Source organism: Haemaphysalis longicornis, unplaced genomic scaffold (genome assembly GCF_048455015.1).
Source record: "Haemaphysalis longicornis isolate Haplotype H1 unplaced genomic scaffold, Haemaphysalis longicornis Haplotype H1 scaffold_1, whole genome shotgun sequence".
Taxonomy (NCBI): Eukaryota; Metazoa; Arthropoda; class Arachnida; order Ixodida; family Ixodidae; genus Haemaphysalis; species Haemaphysalis longicornis.
This window is the reverse complement of record NW_027526203.1, coordinates 379,940,580-379,957,518: the sequence shown is the minus strand read 5'-3', so window position 1 is coordinate 379,957,518 and position 16,939 is coordinate 379,940,580. Positions and strand designations below refer to the sequence as shown.

Below are 16,939 nucleotides of genomic sequence, written 5' to 3'. Positions count from 1 at the left end.
GAAATGCTGCCACCACAGCCCATGGTGGCTGCTAGAAGTCTGACACGTGGCCTTGTGTGCACCCAGCGCCAGCTAGCGGTGCGCTCTGAACATTGCAGATATTCCCTTTGCTGTCGACATGTACCTTTTTTACTGTAAAAATGTTACTTAAAGACCAACTGCACTGAACACTTCAACCTACTGAAAACGTTTCCATATAGCCTGCCTAAAAAGACTGCAAGATATAAAATATGACAGTTGAAATACGCGTATCCGGGGCGCAAAAGACCATAAAAGATCGGAGATTTTGATACCGACATTGAGGGCAGCGCGGCCATTACGGCCAGGCTGAAGTGACTTTCCACCTGGCTAAAACGGCGAGCAAGCAGCGGCGCGCAGCCGACCGGCCGGGGCAAACCTGTGTGCAACGCTTCGCCCTCGCCGCAGTCCTAAAAGCGTGCCCAGCGACCTGTTCTCCTGACTGGCCGTAGGAAGAAGCGCTGGGACGGCCGTAATGTCACTTCTGCTTCATGGCTGTTTGCGCGACCTGCCTGCGACGGAACTATATAAAGTGTTTCTAGTTAACGCATTTCACGGGGCTACCAGTCATGTCCCAGTTGGTTTGGTGGTACGTACTGTATATTCAAAGTAAACTTGGCCAAGCTGAAATTTGAGTGCAGTTGGCCTTTAAACACCAGTTCACCACAGCCTCAGTCAGTGGTCAAAAATGCCTCCCCTCGTCAATTCTGCCTCGACGAAGGCAATCATGACAGAAAGGGTGATCACCTAACACTCTTCTGTGAAAAGCTGCTGCCTTGAAGCAGAGCAGGCTGTGGTGAAGAAAATCACACAGTGATGCAGCACAACAAATACAACAATTTCAAGCAATAAATCAAGCTTCCATTTTAATCCCCTGATGGCAACACGTGCAGAAACGTCTTCCCATTGAAAACGTTTTCAAGGCTCATATTGGAACCTTGAGGACCCACTATATAGTAGCTACACCTTGGTACGGCACTGTTTCCTTGAGCAGTTGATTTACAACAGCTGCGCCAAGGACTTCAGCGTTACATTGTCATCACTTTTTCAAAGAGAACGACACCGAATTCATTGTCTCGGAAGATGGCATTCATTAGCCCCAGCTTACAAGAGCAATATTTACAATTACTCTGATACAGCAACTGGTAGAAGAATATTTGTCCCCTGAACAGGCCAATGCACAAAATAAGCCAGAGCTGAGCTTCATCTGCTCAAAGTGGCAAGCAGTGTCATGTGTTAGGTTAAAACCAATTTATTCCGAACGGACAGGTATGCCAGCCAACAGGATTAAGCACAGGAGCATGCCATTACTACTACGCCACTCACTCCTCATAAAAACTTGCTCTTTCCCACCCGTCGCATCGCCCAAGCTACCTCCAGAGATTATTTGTAGCACAGTCATACGAGGCCTTACGAAATTATGTACAGCTGGCAAGCACAAAGCATAAAGCTCACAGGGGAGTACCATGAAAGGTTGAATGAAGTTGCACGCAAAACACACAATTTTGTTCCAACTTCATGTAGCACAAGAAACCAGTACAAAGTAGGGAATGTTTATGACTAGTACTGCATCACAAAAAGTTAGCCACTCAGGTCAAACAAGACAGAAGCAATGCTTTAACTACCCCTCAGGACAGCATACAATGCAAAGCACACACTGTACTACTTCTTGGAAACACTCCTTTCAAGGCAAGGCATACAGGAGGTGTGCAAACTGCGCTGTTCTGACCATGCCCCTTAGAAACTTTGGCTTTCTTTTGGAAAGTTTCACTTTTCTTTTGCTTCCCTGAAGGACAGAGTCACTCCAACTGCAGACACTTTTTCTGTGAAGTTGTTTGTACATTCACACAGAAAATTTGCTAGCAAGGAATTTCAATAGCAAAAAATAAAAATAAATAGTAAGTGCAGCACTCAGGGTGCGAGAAAAACAGGGCAGACAAAAGGAAGAGGCACAAAATGTAATGGAAGCAGCAGGAACGACAGAAAAATAAAGGGGGGTACATAAAGCACTCTGTCCCTACCCAACCCCAAATTTCACTTTACCCTTCCCCAAAACCTCGTGTGTTTTCTTCAGCATGCTGTGTACAACCATGGGGACAGAATAGTACGCGTACACAGATATCTTTGTGTATTTACACACACACATGCACACATGTACTGTTACAGGATATATATGTACGTGTGTATCGGTGTAGCCAAAGAAAAAAAAAAGGGGGAAAGGAAAGAAAGGAAACAAGCGCCCCGTGTGAGCCGATCTCCTCTTTAGCGGCGTGTGGAGCTCAGCAGCAGCCACCCCCGGCACTTGCTCCGCCACCGCTGGACGGCATGCTAGGGTTGGTGGGCGAATGCTGGGGCCCAATCTTGATGCCGTTAGCCTGCAATACACCACAGGACACATCAGGGTTGGCCCCGGGTGTTGGCGCCACACTTCACAGCTACGTCCGCTGCTCATACACTTCCATACTCAAGCGTATATGACACGGGAACTCAGCACTTCCAGCATGATTAGGCCTAGCAATAATATTTCGGCGAGTCGCAAAGTGTGCCACTGAGTCGTAGCGTTTCCACTATTCCAAGTCTCTTTGGCGGTAATTATTCTGACTAGAGAAATATGCGAGACATGCCCCTAAAGCTAACTGAATTGTTTGTCTACTAAAAGCAATAATCGCCTGCACAGTAACTGCATTGCAGCCCATTGGCAGTGAACCAGGCTCAACTTAAAAATCAGGCTGCCCGTGTTTCATATTGTGTGCTTAAATGTAGTTAAATTAAATCTACCTCACTGTAGCATTGGATCAACTTACGACACAAGCAAATCTAGCATCAGAACACAAGCCAGGAGAAGGTGGAAATGAAGGCACCTTTTTTCATTTGTGAGTGCACCAACCCCCCAAAACCAGCCACTTACCTGTGTCACGAACACGCACTTACACCCGCCTGTTCTGCAGTTATCAGAGTGCAGGGTTGAGACAGTTCCCACAGATTTGAAATCAGTTTTTGAAGCAGCGAAATTTTGATTTTGGAGCAGAAGCCTGATTTGGAGCAGTTCACGACATTAATTATGTCGTCTTAGAAGCTAAAAAAAAAATTTGATTTTTGGGTTTTTAACGCGCCGACGCAACGCAGGTGATGAGGCGCACAATAGTGGAGGGCTCCGGATTAATTTTGACCACCTGGGGATCTTTAACGTGCGCTGAAATGTCGAACACACGGGCGTTTTTGCTTTTCGCCTCCATCAAAAAAGCGGCCGCCCCGGCCGGGAATCCAACCCGCATCCTCGTGCTCAGTAGCACAATACCTTAGCCACTGAGCCACCGTGGCGGGTAGAAGCTTAAAAAATCTAATTTGTAGCAACTTTGGGGGACAAGTACACTTTCAAGTCAGTTTGGAATACACAACATTTAAATAGCCTCTAGAGAAAATGTTTTTAACAGAGTATAAAGAGGTATGAAATGCACTACCTTCTTGCAAACTTCTTAGATTGCATTGAAGTTGTATGCATAGACAAAGCAAAGTGCTGTTAAAAATACCAAGTTGAAAAATGCTGCAATCGTAAGGCCCCCCCCCCCCCCCCCCTTTTTTTTGACCCCAGCCTGCATTGTGCAAAGTGAGGTGGTGGTCGTTGCACCCTACCAGTCCTCTCATTTCAGTTCCCGAGGTGCACATTCAACCCGATCACAATTTGAGTAACGTTGCTATGTTTAGCCACCTCACTTTTGGCATTAAATTTCACTTTACATACATCAACTATTACTTGCATAACCAGTCCCGCTGTTGGGCGTTCGGGGGTGGGAGCGCTAGAACAGTTTTTGGAGCACTTTTTGTAGCACAAAAAACTGCGTTTTGGAGCACAAAAGCCCACTTTTGGCGCAGAACAAGAGCAGAGTACTATAAAAAAAAAAACTTTTTTAGAGGGTAAATTATGCCTTGGGTGAAGGCACAAGTGACTCTTTTAGTTACTCATTTTTAGGCCAAATGCTGTAAGTATGAATGTTGAGGCCGGGCAAATAAACAAGTCGAACTGCATGCTCAAACAGATTTTATTTGGGCATTACATCAATGCCACAACTTATCTGCTTTCTTATCAAACTCTGCAAGCTCTTGAATAGCCTGCTTTTGGTCTGTGTTGCCTTTCTGAAGTAGCACTTGGCCACTTTGTACCTTGTTGAGGTCGCTCTGCTTAATTCCTGAACTCATGAGCTCTTCGGCGCCTGATCTGCTCGACGTTACTCAGTCTTCCAAGACCTTCCTGCCTGTCAGCCCGAGTTCTTCTGCGGCGACATCTCCTGCCACTTTCTGCTTGTTGCTCACTTTAGAAGCTGAGCCTTTCAGCATACTTTGCCCGGGACTGCTTGACACTCCTGCCAAAATCCGCGGTCAGCAGAACTTTAGTGGCATTTTTTATAGCGCTACAGGTGACTTTTTATCTGGTGCATTCTATTGATGTTGGCCACAATGAGGGGCCCTTCTAGAAGGTGCTTGCTTCCGCTAAAGCCTCTTTCCACATCTGAGCTTCCATGAGGGAGTGAAAGAACGGTCTTGACCACCTTTGCCAGCCAGCAGAGGACCTCCCGACAAGGGGATCTTCTCAGGTAGGTGTGTGTGTGCGTGTGCATGCGTGCATGCATGTGTGTGTGTGTGTGTATGTGTGTGGGGGGCATGTTGTGTCTGTACTGTGCAGGAACGCAACTTGCGAGGGAGCGTTCAGGCCCCCGGGACCTGTGCCCATTAGAGTTGCCTACGAGGGCACACGCCACTCAACAAAAGCAGTGCTTGTTTCTTTTGCCAGAGTAAACCGCCTTTTTTAGTGTACCCCCGCATCAGCTCGGCAGTGACCACGGGGACACAACAGACCCTTTGCCCTTAGGCAGGAAGTTTCCAGTTGTGTGCCTTCTGCCCTCCCTCTAACTGCATTTCCAGGTAATTGGGGCACCTGCTAGGCTGAAAACCAGCAAAGCTGTTCTCGCTGCCAGCAACGCATGTATTCGTTATCTTGCAGACACAAAACAAGCAGTGCCTGCACTTAGATGGACAAGTACCCAAATCTACCTCACTCTAGCATCGGATCAACTTACGACACAAGCAAATCTAGCATCAGAACACAATCGCCCCGTCCCAGCCAAAAAGCAGCACCACCTATGGGCTGCTTGGAAAACCATGTTGTCAACTCTGCCTTTTCCATGCCGAAACTGACATGCGCATTGAAATCTTTGCTTTTCAAGCTGTTTTCGAGCAGCCTGGAGCAGGAAAATGGCGCTGTACCAAAACTGTGCAATATGAACAGCTGTCTCACCCCTGAGAGTGCAAATTATAAAAAATAAACTGCTGTGTTCATGTTCACTAATGCGATAGTGCTAAGTTTGTCAAGCACACCAAGACCTATTCGAAATGCACGAAACAATTTACCTGTTGCATTACCCGAACCTTCAGTGTAGGGCCATCGTCGCTCACACTTACATGTGCCACTTTCAAAAATACTGATCACACTGCAAATAAACATCTTTTCAAACATCTACAGAATTACTGCCACTGGCTCAATTAACCCTCCAGATAGGGTACATACATAGCTGGATGATGACCAGTTAATTCCTTAAAGGAGAGCACATTCCCCCACCCTCTTTTTTTCTGTTAAGTTAGACAAGCAGTTCTATAGTTCATACCACAAGCTAGGTGCAGCACTTTGGGGGCTAATTGTTGTCAACAGTGCGCCCACTGAGGGCGCCTAACTCGCCGTGAAGGGGCATTACCTTCTCCCATCTCTGCAAGTGGAACCGGAAGGCCCGGCGCCTTTTGTCGCTTACTTCGCGGTGACTTGGGCGCGGTGAGTTAGGCGCCCTGAGGGGGCGGGCTGTTGACAACAATGTAGCCTCCACAGTGCTGCACCTAGATTGTGGAATGAACTATAGGTGCTTTGCCAGCCACCATGCAGCATTACGCCTTTGCCACTTAGCCACCACGGTGGGTAGTGTGCCACAATGTAGGCCTTTTACAATGATGGAGGCTGGAATTTTTATTAACCCTCCAAGGGTTACTGCATTGAACAAGGCTTTTCGTCTCCTGCATTTTAACTCGAAGCGCACTAAGGTCAGGGCCCAACTTGCAGACACAGTCACTGGCTGGTGCGACAGCCTCTGTGGGTGGGTGTCTGGTAATCCTCGTTCTTCGGCATCAATACTCACAACTGCCCCCATCGACATACAAGAAAGACTGAACGACCATGATGCCCTGCTCCTGCAGTTTTTCCCCATTACTAAATTTCTAATGAATAGCCAATTTGCTATTCAAAGCCTGTCTTTAATTTGTATTGGATTGGACAATTTCAATATTTGTACACACCTACATTTAATGCTTTTTTACAAAGACAAGCAGATTAAAATGCAGTTTCCAATGATTCCTATTATAAAAATCGTGCAAAAACAAATTAAATTTATTTGATATTTGATACTTAATTAAACAAATTAAGTACCAAAGATGCATGGCCTATGAGATGCTATATGTATATATATATATATATCAACCAACAAAAATCATAAAAAAAAGAAGATTGTTTCCACATGGGACACTTTTTTTTTTCAAGACACATCGAGATACATTATTTCCTTTTGGTGCAAGACCACTAATGCTTGGCCGCTGCACCCTTCTGAAAGCTTAGTGATATGGAAGGCCTCCACCACAGCCCCTAGTTCTTTGGTCCTTGTGTGCGTACAGCCCATCAGCAGTACTCAACACCCGAAGATTGCCCTCACATGCATGCTGGTGGCCATGTCTGCCTCAGCAGGTCAATCATCCTGCTTCATGGGCGCGGCCTAATTACTGTGCCGACAGCGAGGGGCCCACCTATGGCAGCTGGCTTAAAGCCTTCAGGGCAGCCAAGGTATGAAATGGTTAAGGCCTACCATCGCGGGTTTTCACTAGCAGCACGAATGACTCCTGGTGCGATTTTCGGCCACATTACCAGCTCCTTTCTCGCACACGGAACTTAAGTTCCATTCTGGTGAATACCAATGACCTGTAACAGCAGCTAACTGCATCAGTTTGTGACTGCTGCTAGAACCCCACCACTGCTTGCCAAGCTGCGTGGGTGAAGTGGTCATGAATTCCTGCTATAAGGGAGACAACAGGCTACGTAGACATGTTTTCATTTATATGGGCACATGTCACACTTGATGTTCATTTGCAGGGTGTCGCTTACTGAGCTGCTGGGTTAGACGCAATAAATGTAATCAATTAAAACATTCCACGCAATGCAGGCTATTCGTGCTTTAGACCTAGCGTACCCTAGCGGGTGGAGGAACCAACTGTATAATAATGTCAACCTCAAAAATTGGTGCCAGTATTCTATTCAAAATAACTATACATTGTGTTCGAATTTTTCACTAAGAACTAATAATCTTCTTCTGTTGTGTAGCACTTCAAAGTATTGCAGCCGTACATGCCTGGTCACTCTCAACAAAAACATTTATCGCAAATGCAGCACATCTCACTATAGCCAACTTTAACCTTTTTGTTTAATTTCTCCATACAAGCTAGAAGGCCTGTTAGCACATTTCCTGTAATAAACATCCCCACCCCCTTCACCCCCCTTACATTACCTCGTTGTTTATGTCAAAGACGCCTTCCTGAATTTTCTCATAGATTTCCTTGGCCGTATTGATGAAAGCCTCCTCAACGTTGGCTGCAGTTTTGGCTGAAGTCTCCATGAAGATGAGTCCGTGCTCTCGGGCAAAGGCTTCACCCTCTTCTTTCTTGACCTCCCGTCGAGTCTCCAGGTCACTGCACCCCGCAGACCACAAGAATTGACGTCTCAACACAACGCAACGTGATCACACAGCAGGAAGTAATGAGGGACACCCATGTCAACGAAACAAATCCTGTGCGCTCTGCTATGCTTTAGCTTAAAATGACATGCCACTGCAAGCAGCAGAGCAGTAAAGCACATCAGGATCCAGCCGAGAGAGCGAGAGGGGGGGGGGGAGGGGGGCAATAGCCTGTTGCTTGGCTTGCTTTGCTATATAACTAGGTGCTTATAATAGAAGGGAAACCAATCAGACAAAGATGGCCCCCTTTGGAACAGTTCCTCAACCGAGACACCTGCAAGTCTTCTTTGAGAATATCTTGACCCTGAATATGTTACTTTAGTGCGCAACCACTCTGGCGGTTGCTAGTGTGGTTTGGTAGCGGTGCTGTAACTGGGCGAATGAAGGCAGGAAGAAACGGCACAGGAAGTTGTGGCGACAGTGCGCGGGGAAGGGCAGTATGCTGAGCCCGCACGAGATGCTCGTCGGAGAGTCTGGTGAAACTGTCAGGAGGAGGGTGGCATGCGCTGCTATGGCGCCATCTCTCTCACAGCCTTCCCCCTCACACTTTCGGCAGACGCTACTACTCTGTGCATGGCCCATCCGAACCACGCGAGATTTGCGCGGGAGGTTCAAGCACACTTTGCAGCAACATGGTCGCCGGCGGTGGCAAAGCGCTGCGAGATAACAGCACCGTAGCGCACGCCACCGTGCATTCGCTGATCATGCGATAACTTCCTGAGATGCAGCAGATCTATGCGCCGTGACCAAGAAGACTGCAGTTTGCGCTGCACACAAATTTCCCATTAGGGAGTATAGCAATCGTCAGTGCATTTTTTAGAAGTCATCACTGTTTATGTATGGACATCCTAGTTGCTACCAAACCACTTTTTATTATCTGATATTGTTTGCAATGTGCCCCCAACCAATCAAATGCCCCTGAAATCGTGCAGAAAATGTCTTGCATGCTAAGCTCAAGAAGTGTATGAAATGCATGGTATTGCCAAGTAGAGCATTCAAAATTTTTTGAAAGCAGTCTATAAAAGCCTCTTCTCTTATTCTGCTATAGATTCCACACATAGCAATGCTTCAAGACGATTATTAGCATTTAGTAGAAGATAGTTCTAAACAAATACCTAATGAAAAAAAAAGGGGAGGGGGCTATCACATTTTCTTGGTCGCTCCTTCCAAGAAATTTCTTCACCCTCTTCCCAAAAATGAATGTGGTTCTGATGCATTATAGACGACACATGCCATTTGTAGCCTTGATCACCATCAAAAATGCTCACGTCCTAGGTGTAAGGACCGCAAAATCCAAACCTCCTGTTCATTGCCGAAACTATGCAAATGCCATTGTATAGGTGTGAGCGACAGAACTTTGCAACGTATAGGAAAGCAGCTCTTGCTCTCAAAAGGGCTGCACCATGTGCCAGCAAACATTGAAAAATTTTCAAGGGGACCGCTAAATGCTTGTGCTTGTCTCTCTTGACTGCATTTTTTTACAGCAGTGGACCATACGTTTTCACAGATAGTACGTTTTCCCCAGCATTGCATCAACAAAGCTCTACTCAACCTGTTACCTCAGTATACCAGGGCTTTTATCTACTCATGCCAAAATATGTACAGAAATTCCAGACTAAAGTCATTTGCCACAGCACTGGTACATTAGGTAATTTCCACAAACTCGTCTTTTCCAATGAGAACTGATAAGTGGGAAAGCAATAGGATGGTGTATCGAAGCCTGGCAGTAACATGCACAATTTCTGCTAAACACGCGCACGGAGAAGTTTTGGCACGCTGCCACGACAGCCCATACAACTTGCGCAAAAAGGCTCTGTACCCAAGGTTGCCTGCAGCATTCTCTGAAAACTACAGCTGCAGAACAACATTCCGCTAACAGTGAAATAAAACACTACTGATATCAGTCTTTTCTGTACATCAATGCTACAATACGGATTCCAGCCCACTTTGTCTCCAACAAAAGCTAAGTGATGCCCTTTTCACTAACATGCTTTCACTGGTTGCACGTCACCACTCTATTCCGTTCTCTGCTCCTTTCGAGAGCATCATGCCAGCGCAAACAAGTATTTCCAGCTCCAGTGGCCACACTCACCTTTTGTTCCCAATGAGCATGATCACCATGTTTGAGTTGGAGTGCTGGCGAGCATCCTCCAGCCAAGTGGTCAGGTGGTTGAAGGTGTCCCTCCTGAAAATTCACACTGGCCATCATCAGTGCGCGCAATACACCCCACAAGACCACTCAAAGGACCCCAGAAGACTCACCGCGTGATGTCATACACGAGCAGAGCTCCGGCTGCTCCCCGGTAGTAGGATCGAGTGATCGAGCGGAATGCTTCCTGTCCAGCCTGAAAAACATGCAGAAAACTTGCAGCATTAGGCACGACTCCCCTAGGAGGAAAACAAATGATGCTCCGCACAAACTGACTTCAGACCAACGACAGACCGGCGCAACAAACTCATGTGGATACTCAAACCAATTACACATCGATCCGATAACAAAGCTTAGAGAATTTAAATCCCCCAATGAGACGTGTTGCAGTGTAATCCTGAATGCTGCCTGGGTGCCTTCACGAGCGTCAAATGTGTGCACAGGCAATTTCTATTGCACCATGAGTCAAGAGTGCCCAGCTTCGAATGAGGAACCTCACTCTTGGCCTCAGGCAGCCGTCAACCCCCGGATGGCACAGTGGGTGAAAGCAGGTTGCAAAAGAAGACAATGCAGCACTATGTAGTACGACGTAGGGGAATGCAGATGGGGCATCTGCACTCCACACCCCTTTGCATCAACACTGTTATGATTAATGCGCATACTAAAGGGATTTTCATTTCACTTAGATATGCCTCTCTCACATTTTATGTATTCCCTGCACTCTATTATGTCACTGTTCCACGGGCCGTAATCCCCCCTCAGCGCAATAGGTATGCGCAATAGGTATGTTTAACACCCCCTTGAGAAAATTGGTTGAAGCAGGGTTTTGCCGCAATTTCGACTTCTGCATTTCCCACATTTCAAAAAAAGTTTGCAACCAGCTTTGCATGTAACTGGAAGCCAAATTGCTCATTTTAACGGCATTATAACATTTTGCATTGCTTCTAAATCTGCTATACAATTCATATTGCTGAGTCATTGTTTACACTGTTCAGTTACTGTAATGGTATTTAGGTTAATCGTATGGCAGTTGCAGAGTTTTTTGCCTTAACACACCCGATCCAAATTTAAAAAGAATAAACTCATGTCGTACAGACCAAATCATTATTTGACGGTGGTGATTTAAATAAGCTTACTGCCTGACAATTTCGTATATGAGGGGATAACACTCGCTCGACTAAAAGAGGTGACCAGAAAGCAGTCATAGCAAGAGATAATTGTTCGCACTGCTAGCACATTCTGGAAGCCTCTTGTGACGAAGTATGCACTGGGCTTTCTCTATTCTACTTATGGCTACCCATGGGTTGCTAGAGCAAGAGGCGGCTGTGAATTTTGCTCGGGTAACTCATGTCACTTCCAGAGTGGCGCCACAAAGCTTTCAATTTTCTTGAGGTGAGCAAACCTGGCTCCTTGCAGGCTGCCAGAGCAGCCAAGACGTTTTTGCCCTGGTAGCCAGCTGGCTGCCAAAGATCCATAAACCAGTGGCCAAATCTGCGCTACCACCAAAAAGGCCTCTGAACCTCGTTAAGCATAACCCAATGTTAGAATATAATTTGTAAAAGCTTGGTGTATTCTCTATGGGCAGCCGGCATTGGTGAACCAATGAAATGAGGTCAAACGTGCAATGAAATGAGGTCAAACATTTTGAAAACTTTTTTCCCACTGCCTGAGGATAGGGAGAGAGCACCATTTGTTTTCTGCACTAACAGCCAGACCCAGGTCGCCTTGTTGTTCCTATACCGCTCTACAGGACAGCTAAACTTTTTTTCCCCACTACCTGAAAACAGGGCAAGAGAAGCCTTTGCTTTTTGCACTAACAGCCAGATCCAAGTCACCTAGTAGTTCCCATTCTGCTGAACAAGACAGCTCCCTTATATATACTACAGCGATCATCGTAGGCTAAACGATTCAGCATTACAGATATTACGGAAGTGCTGACTACCCCTTCCAAGCTCAGGTTTCGTTCCCATTCACGCATGCACACACGGACACACACACACACACACACAAAAAGACAAGAGAACATCTGGTCATGCCGCTCAACTGGTGAAACACTGAACCAAAGCCATTTATTCTTGACAGCCCTCCGTGGAAGGGAGCAATAGAAGCCCTCGCTTTCAAGTATGTGCCCTGATTGCTAGAAAGCATCCCTCAAGATCCTGCGTCCACTGCTGGGGGACCAATTTTTTATAAGTTCTGAAGAAACCGAGGTGTGTGAGGGACCATTACGCGGTAAAACATCGCCACGCCACAGCCACTCCAGCCTATTCGGTTATATCCCTGACCTCGCTCTTGTCGTCTCTTGCCAAGGCACACAGTCCACAGTGGACACATTCACAAGGTTTGCCACAATAGTTCTATCCAGTGCTTGCAAGTCCACTGAGCTTCTCAGAGGCTTGGCTGGAGGACATGCCACATCTACTGCATTGTATGGCCCCAGCCTCAGAGTGAGGCAAATAAATTTTGCTCCCACTTCTGCACCCATTCAAAAGGCTAACTGGGGTCCTTTTTAGCACAGAGTGCGGCCAGTGCACTTACTTGCATTTCTCATGCCCTGTTGTCTGCATGCCTCTGCAGCTCACCATCAGGGACATGCAAGCACGGGGTTAGACATTCATCCTGAACCTTAATTTATCACTTCTACTTCGCTTGTGCTGCTTGGGACATAAATGAGTTTGAAGGGCGCAGAAGCGAATCAGAACACAGCATGAGCCATTCACAACAACACAGCCTTCTAGCTGTAGCCATAGCGTGTGTATGCTGTTTCCCGTGTAGGTAATGCGATGTTGCGTGTGCGTCGCAGCAGAAGCTGCAAATGCAAGGCCCCCCCCTTGCAGCCTTCAAGCAAGCGACGTGGGATAATGTGCACTGTGGTGTCTGACTTCCAGCACGAGTCTACACAACTTGTGCAACCCCCTGCAGCTTACACCACGCCATGCAGTGGCGCGGTGAGCACCTCTTAAGTGCTGTTGCTTGTCGAGTATAAACAGGACAGCTAAATGAGGACGGAACACACTTCCCCAATCCATGGAGCAAGAGGTCCACACGGCGCCCCATAGCCAGTTATGGCTGCATTTGGGGGCCATGGACATTTTGCGTTGTATGACCTGTGTGTGTGTTATGGCGAGTGTGACGATGTCTGTGGTACTTAGTGGTGCGCCACAGACATGCGCCACACACAAATCATGCAGGCACCGGGCTATCATCACGTGCCCCTTGCTACTTGCACTGCTCGAACCTGTGGTGGCTGCAGTGTGTGATGATATTTTACGTGATGCATGCACGACTTTTGCAGAAGACCACAGATGAAGCATAAGAGCAAGCAATAGTGAACTGTAAAAGCCACCTTTGCACAGTGTAAATAAATGCAATTCAGTTGCAGACAATTATTAGACAACCATATCTGCATAAAGACCTCTACTAATATTCCTGTTTGTTTTCTGGAAAGGATTCAACTCACAAAACTAAAGAAAAAATATGCCATTTTACACCCCAAATCCAAATACTTTTTACTAATATAATACACGAAACCATTCATAAAAAGCCCCAGAAAAAATTTTTTGGGATATTACGGCATGAACAAATCACCTATTTTTGTTATCAGGTGAGTCCCTCTTCATTGGTGCATGTGAATTTTCTACAGGATCTACAGAAACGATGCATCTTGCTTGAGAATGCACAGCGTCAGAAATCTGACAAGTTTTGACAACTTTGCTGAGAACAACCCCACTCAACTACTGAAAACCTGCTTTGAACGTGACAAGTATATTCCTGTTCCAGAACTCCAAAAAGCACTGATAGCTTCACACTTACAAATTCTTGTTAAAAAAAGCATCAAGATAGTTTCAGCTCTCTCCTGCACTATTACGGCAAAGGCTCTGCACAGTCCACAATAGGACAACTGTCGTCGAATGAGTTGTTTCACAGCCACCGACTGTTGATAAGTGTGCAATGCATCTGCTTTAGAGTGCTTTGTCGGTGCCATAGCAAAACAGGCCAGCGGGAGTAACGTTACGGGCTTGCCTCTTGCAGATAGATACAGAACGAGGTGGCGCTTTCAACTACAGAAGGCTCGCAGGTGTAAAATTACGGGAACACATTTCCCGATAGGGCTGCCACGTTCCGGAGCAGGCAACTATTGGAGAGACGGCATCATGTCTCTGTGCACAAAGCAGTTCCTAGCCAGCCGAGAACTGCTCTTCCGGGAACAGGGTGCAAATTTTACGACCTTGTTCTTACAATGTTCTGGCCCAACACAACACTTGTCAGGAGCACGTCCATGAAATAAAATTCGTGTGCACTTGGGCTCTTATTTTACACTATTTTTGACATAGTGTAACACTAATTTTTATGGCAGCAGAAGTGAGGACTGAGCGGATAATGCATGATCACCAGGCTAACTTTAATCTCAAGTCTTCAATACATAGGGGCCTGGGGCTGCAACTGATGCACAGACTTGAGTAGTTTTAGTGTTCATGTTTCACGAATGGGACGCAAGCATTTTACAAAAGATGGCAATGATTTGATTTTTATCTTCAGAGTACCAAGGACTTATTGCCAGATATTGTTGCACCACGATGCATGCAGTTATTGTCAGGACTGACCACACAATTTTTTTTAAACTTCTTTTGAGTCCCTTAACTTTCACAGGCAATCAAGGCAGTGTTTTATGCACTAATTTTCTGTCTAATATTTGTCAAGCGACATCAAACATTTGCAACATACAATGGACATTTCATCTAAACTTGTCAAGTACACCATTGTTTCACAGCATACCAATCACTTAGTGAAGCACCCCTGATGTAACCACCACAAACTTCACAATGCAATGGAGCAAGAGTATTTTATCCAAGACGCTCCAACAAAAGTGGTAGATGAGGGCACAAGCCACAATTTAATTTTTGATATTTTTTTTTCAAGGACTCAGACCAGTATGCATGTACAGTTTGCTGCTTATTGTATTACACATCTGTTTGCCCTCTGAAAAAAGTTATTCAATTCTCTTTGGCTGCTAGTGTATGCTTTGTGCCAGCTAAAAGTCTGAAATGCATCTTTTGATGCAAAACACTACTCAATAAGCAGCTAACTCTCAAAAATGATACCAAGGCAGATACGTACGGTTTGCAGTTCACTAAAAAATGCAAAATACAGGCTCTTAAATATAAAGTGAGAGATAGGCCATTTCCTTCCTTTCTATTCCTTTCACAATCCCACTGACATCTTCATCTACCAGCTTCACACCTTTCTTGGCATTCTCTAACATGCTTATTAAAAATCCCTACACATACGCAGCGAGACGAATACATGCATTTTAACCGAAGCTTCATTATCTCTTTGATGTGTTCAACAGACAAGAATGATCAATCTGGAACCACGGCATAAGAAATGTTTTCTGAATGCATCAGAAGACACTTCTTAATTGCAAACGAAGTGGCTGCGAGGGAAATAAAATTGCCTATTAACATGTTTGCGCACCCCTCACCAAAGCTTCACCATGCCTCCCCTTCATACACCTACGTAGTGCTTTTGTCGTAGTGAACAGAAAATATTTACCGTATCCCAAATTTGCAGCTTGATCTGTTTTCCATCAATAGTGATCATGCGGGCACCGAACTCAACCCCTACAAACAAGAAGAGAAGTCATGTAAAATTAGTTGACAGAAAATGCGCAGAGCCGTGCGCCCAAAAACATACCAATCGTCAGGTCATGTACGGGTTGGAAGCGCTTATCTGTGAACTGAAGTAGAAGGCAGGACTTGCCCACGCCTGCGGGCAAAAGCAAATATTAAACAAGCCAACGCGATGCGCAACAGCTGTTATTGAAAGCAGCGGACAATCGAATATCGAAAGCAAGTTCATTCAAACAGCTCCAGCCTCGATCGGTACAGACGCGGTGGCCATCATAAGGCTATTGAGAGAAATCGAATAACTCCATTATAGCTTATTATTACATAGACTTAATTTCCACCAGTCGGCCGAATATACATGGCAAAAAGAGTACAGTAGCATGAAAGGCCTTCATGTCGGATTCAGACAACCGAACCATCTGTACCTGACTTGTAGACGTTCCGAACTTTAGCTGAAAAATCCGAACATATCCACGCACAGTTTTGGCCGTTATAAGAAAACCAGGCACCATGATAACAACTCCAAGTTACCGAAACAGCCCAAGAGACCAAAGAGGTGTTCGAGTATTAGCCAGTCGCCATTTTGGCGTTACCAACTTCGATGTTACGAAACGCGTCACAGCCAAGAAACGGCAAGATCAGGCAAGAAAAGCATGCGCATCTACCAGGACATCTCGAAGCCCTTACCTGTATCTCCAATAATTATGTATTTGAATAGGTACGCGTATGACATCCTTGCAAAACTGTTGCACTCCCAGACCACAACACAAGCTTCGGAACACTAGCTGTTCGCTCGACGAGCGATTCTGACACTGACGTCACGCGCACCTGCCACACTAAATGCGTAGGCGGCGCTACCAACGAGCTATCAATAAGTGCCTCCACTGATCCAAGGCCGTTGAATTATTACGTTATTTTGCACAGCCGAATGCGCAGCAAATTATGCGCCCCAGGAAGTCTTTTAATCTTATCGGTCCTCGTAAACGAGCTGCAACTCGCACATTCTTGAATGCGCAACTAGCAGCTGCGCGATTAAGGCGCGAGTGCCCGGTTAACAAATCCTGCCCAAGTCATGATCTTTTTCAGCCACTGGCCACCCACTGCCCAATAATGGTTTATACATACTTCTATTCTTGTACTCAAACAGCCGTTCTTATGCCCTGGCCCACACCCCTCTGCAGGTATGAGCCATCACTTTAAGGTGAAGACAAAGAAAACGTTGACCGTATTTCAAAATACAATCTTGCAATCTAATCCCAGCTGGCTTCCCCAAAGAATTCACATGCACGAACATGTTATTAACACCTACAACTTGTTGCTACAAGATG

At 45.9% G+C, this 16,939-nt stretch overlaps 1 protein-coding gene across 1 annotated transcript; it reads right to left on the bottom strand.

The window, feature by feature from the left end:
* Window positions 1–857: 857 nt before the first annotated feature.
* Window positions 858–16,456, bottom strand: Rab2 (RAS oncogene family member Rab2). The gene is made up of 7 exons (XM_077686471.1): window positions 16,299–16,456; window positions 15,679–15,750; window positions 15,538–15,605; window positions 10,098–10,180; window positions 9,928–10,020; window positions 7,611–7,791; window positions 858–2,393 (listed from the first exon to the last, which is right to left on the bottom strand). The coding sequence occupies exons 1-7, from the start codon at window positions 16,342–16,344 to the stop codon at window positions 2,298–2,300; spliced, it is 639 nt and encodes a 212-aa protein (XP_077542597.1). The 5' UTR covers window positions 16,345–16,456; the 3' UTR covers window positions 858–2,297.
* Between the last annotated feature and the right edge of the window lie 483 nt (window positions 16,457–16,939).

Bases quoted from the DNA above. Each gene is read 5' to 3' on its own strand.
- Rab2 (XM_077686471.1), bottom strand. From the start codon at position 16,344: ATGTCATACGCGTACCTATTCAAATACATAATTATTGGAGATACAG. The intron at 10,181-15,537 runs GTAAATATTTTC...CATGTTTTTCAG, and splicing joins AGCTGCAAATTTGGGATACG to GCTGGACAGGAAGCATTCCG. The intron at 10,021-10,097 runs GTGAGTCTTCTG...GTGAATTTTCAG, and splicing joins CTCGTGTATGACATCACGCG to GAGGGACACCTTCAACCACC.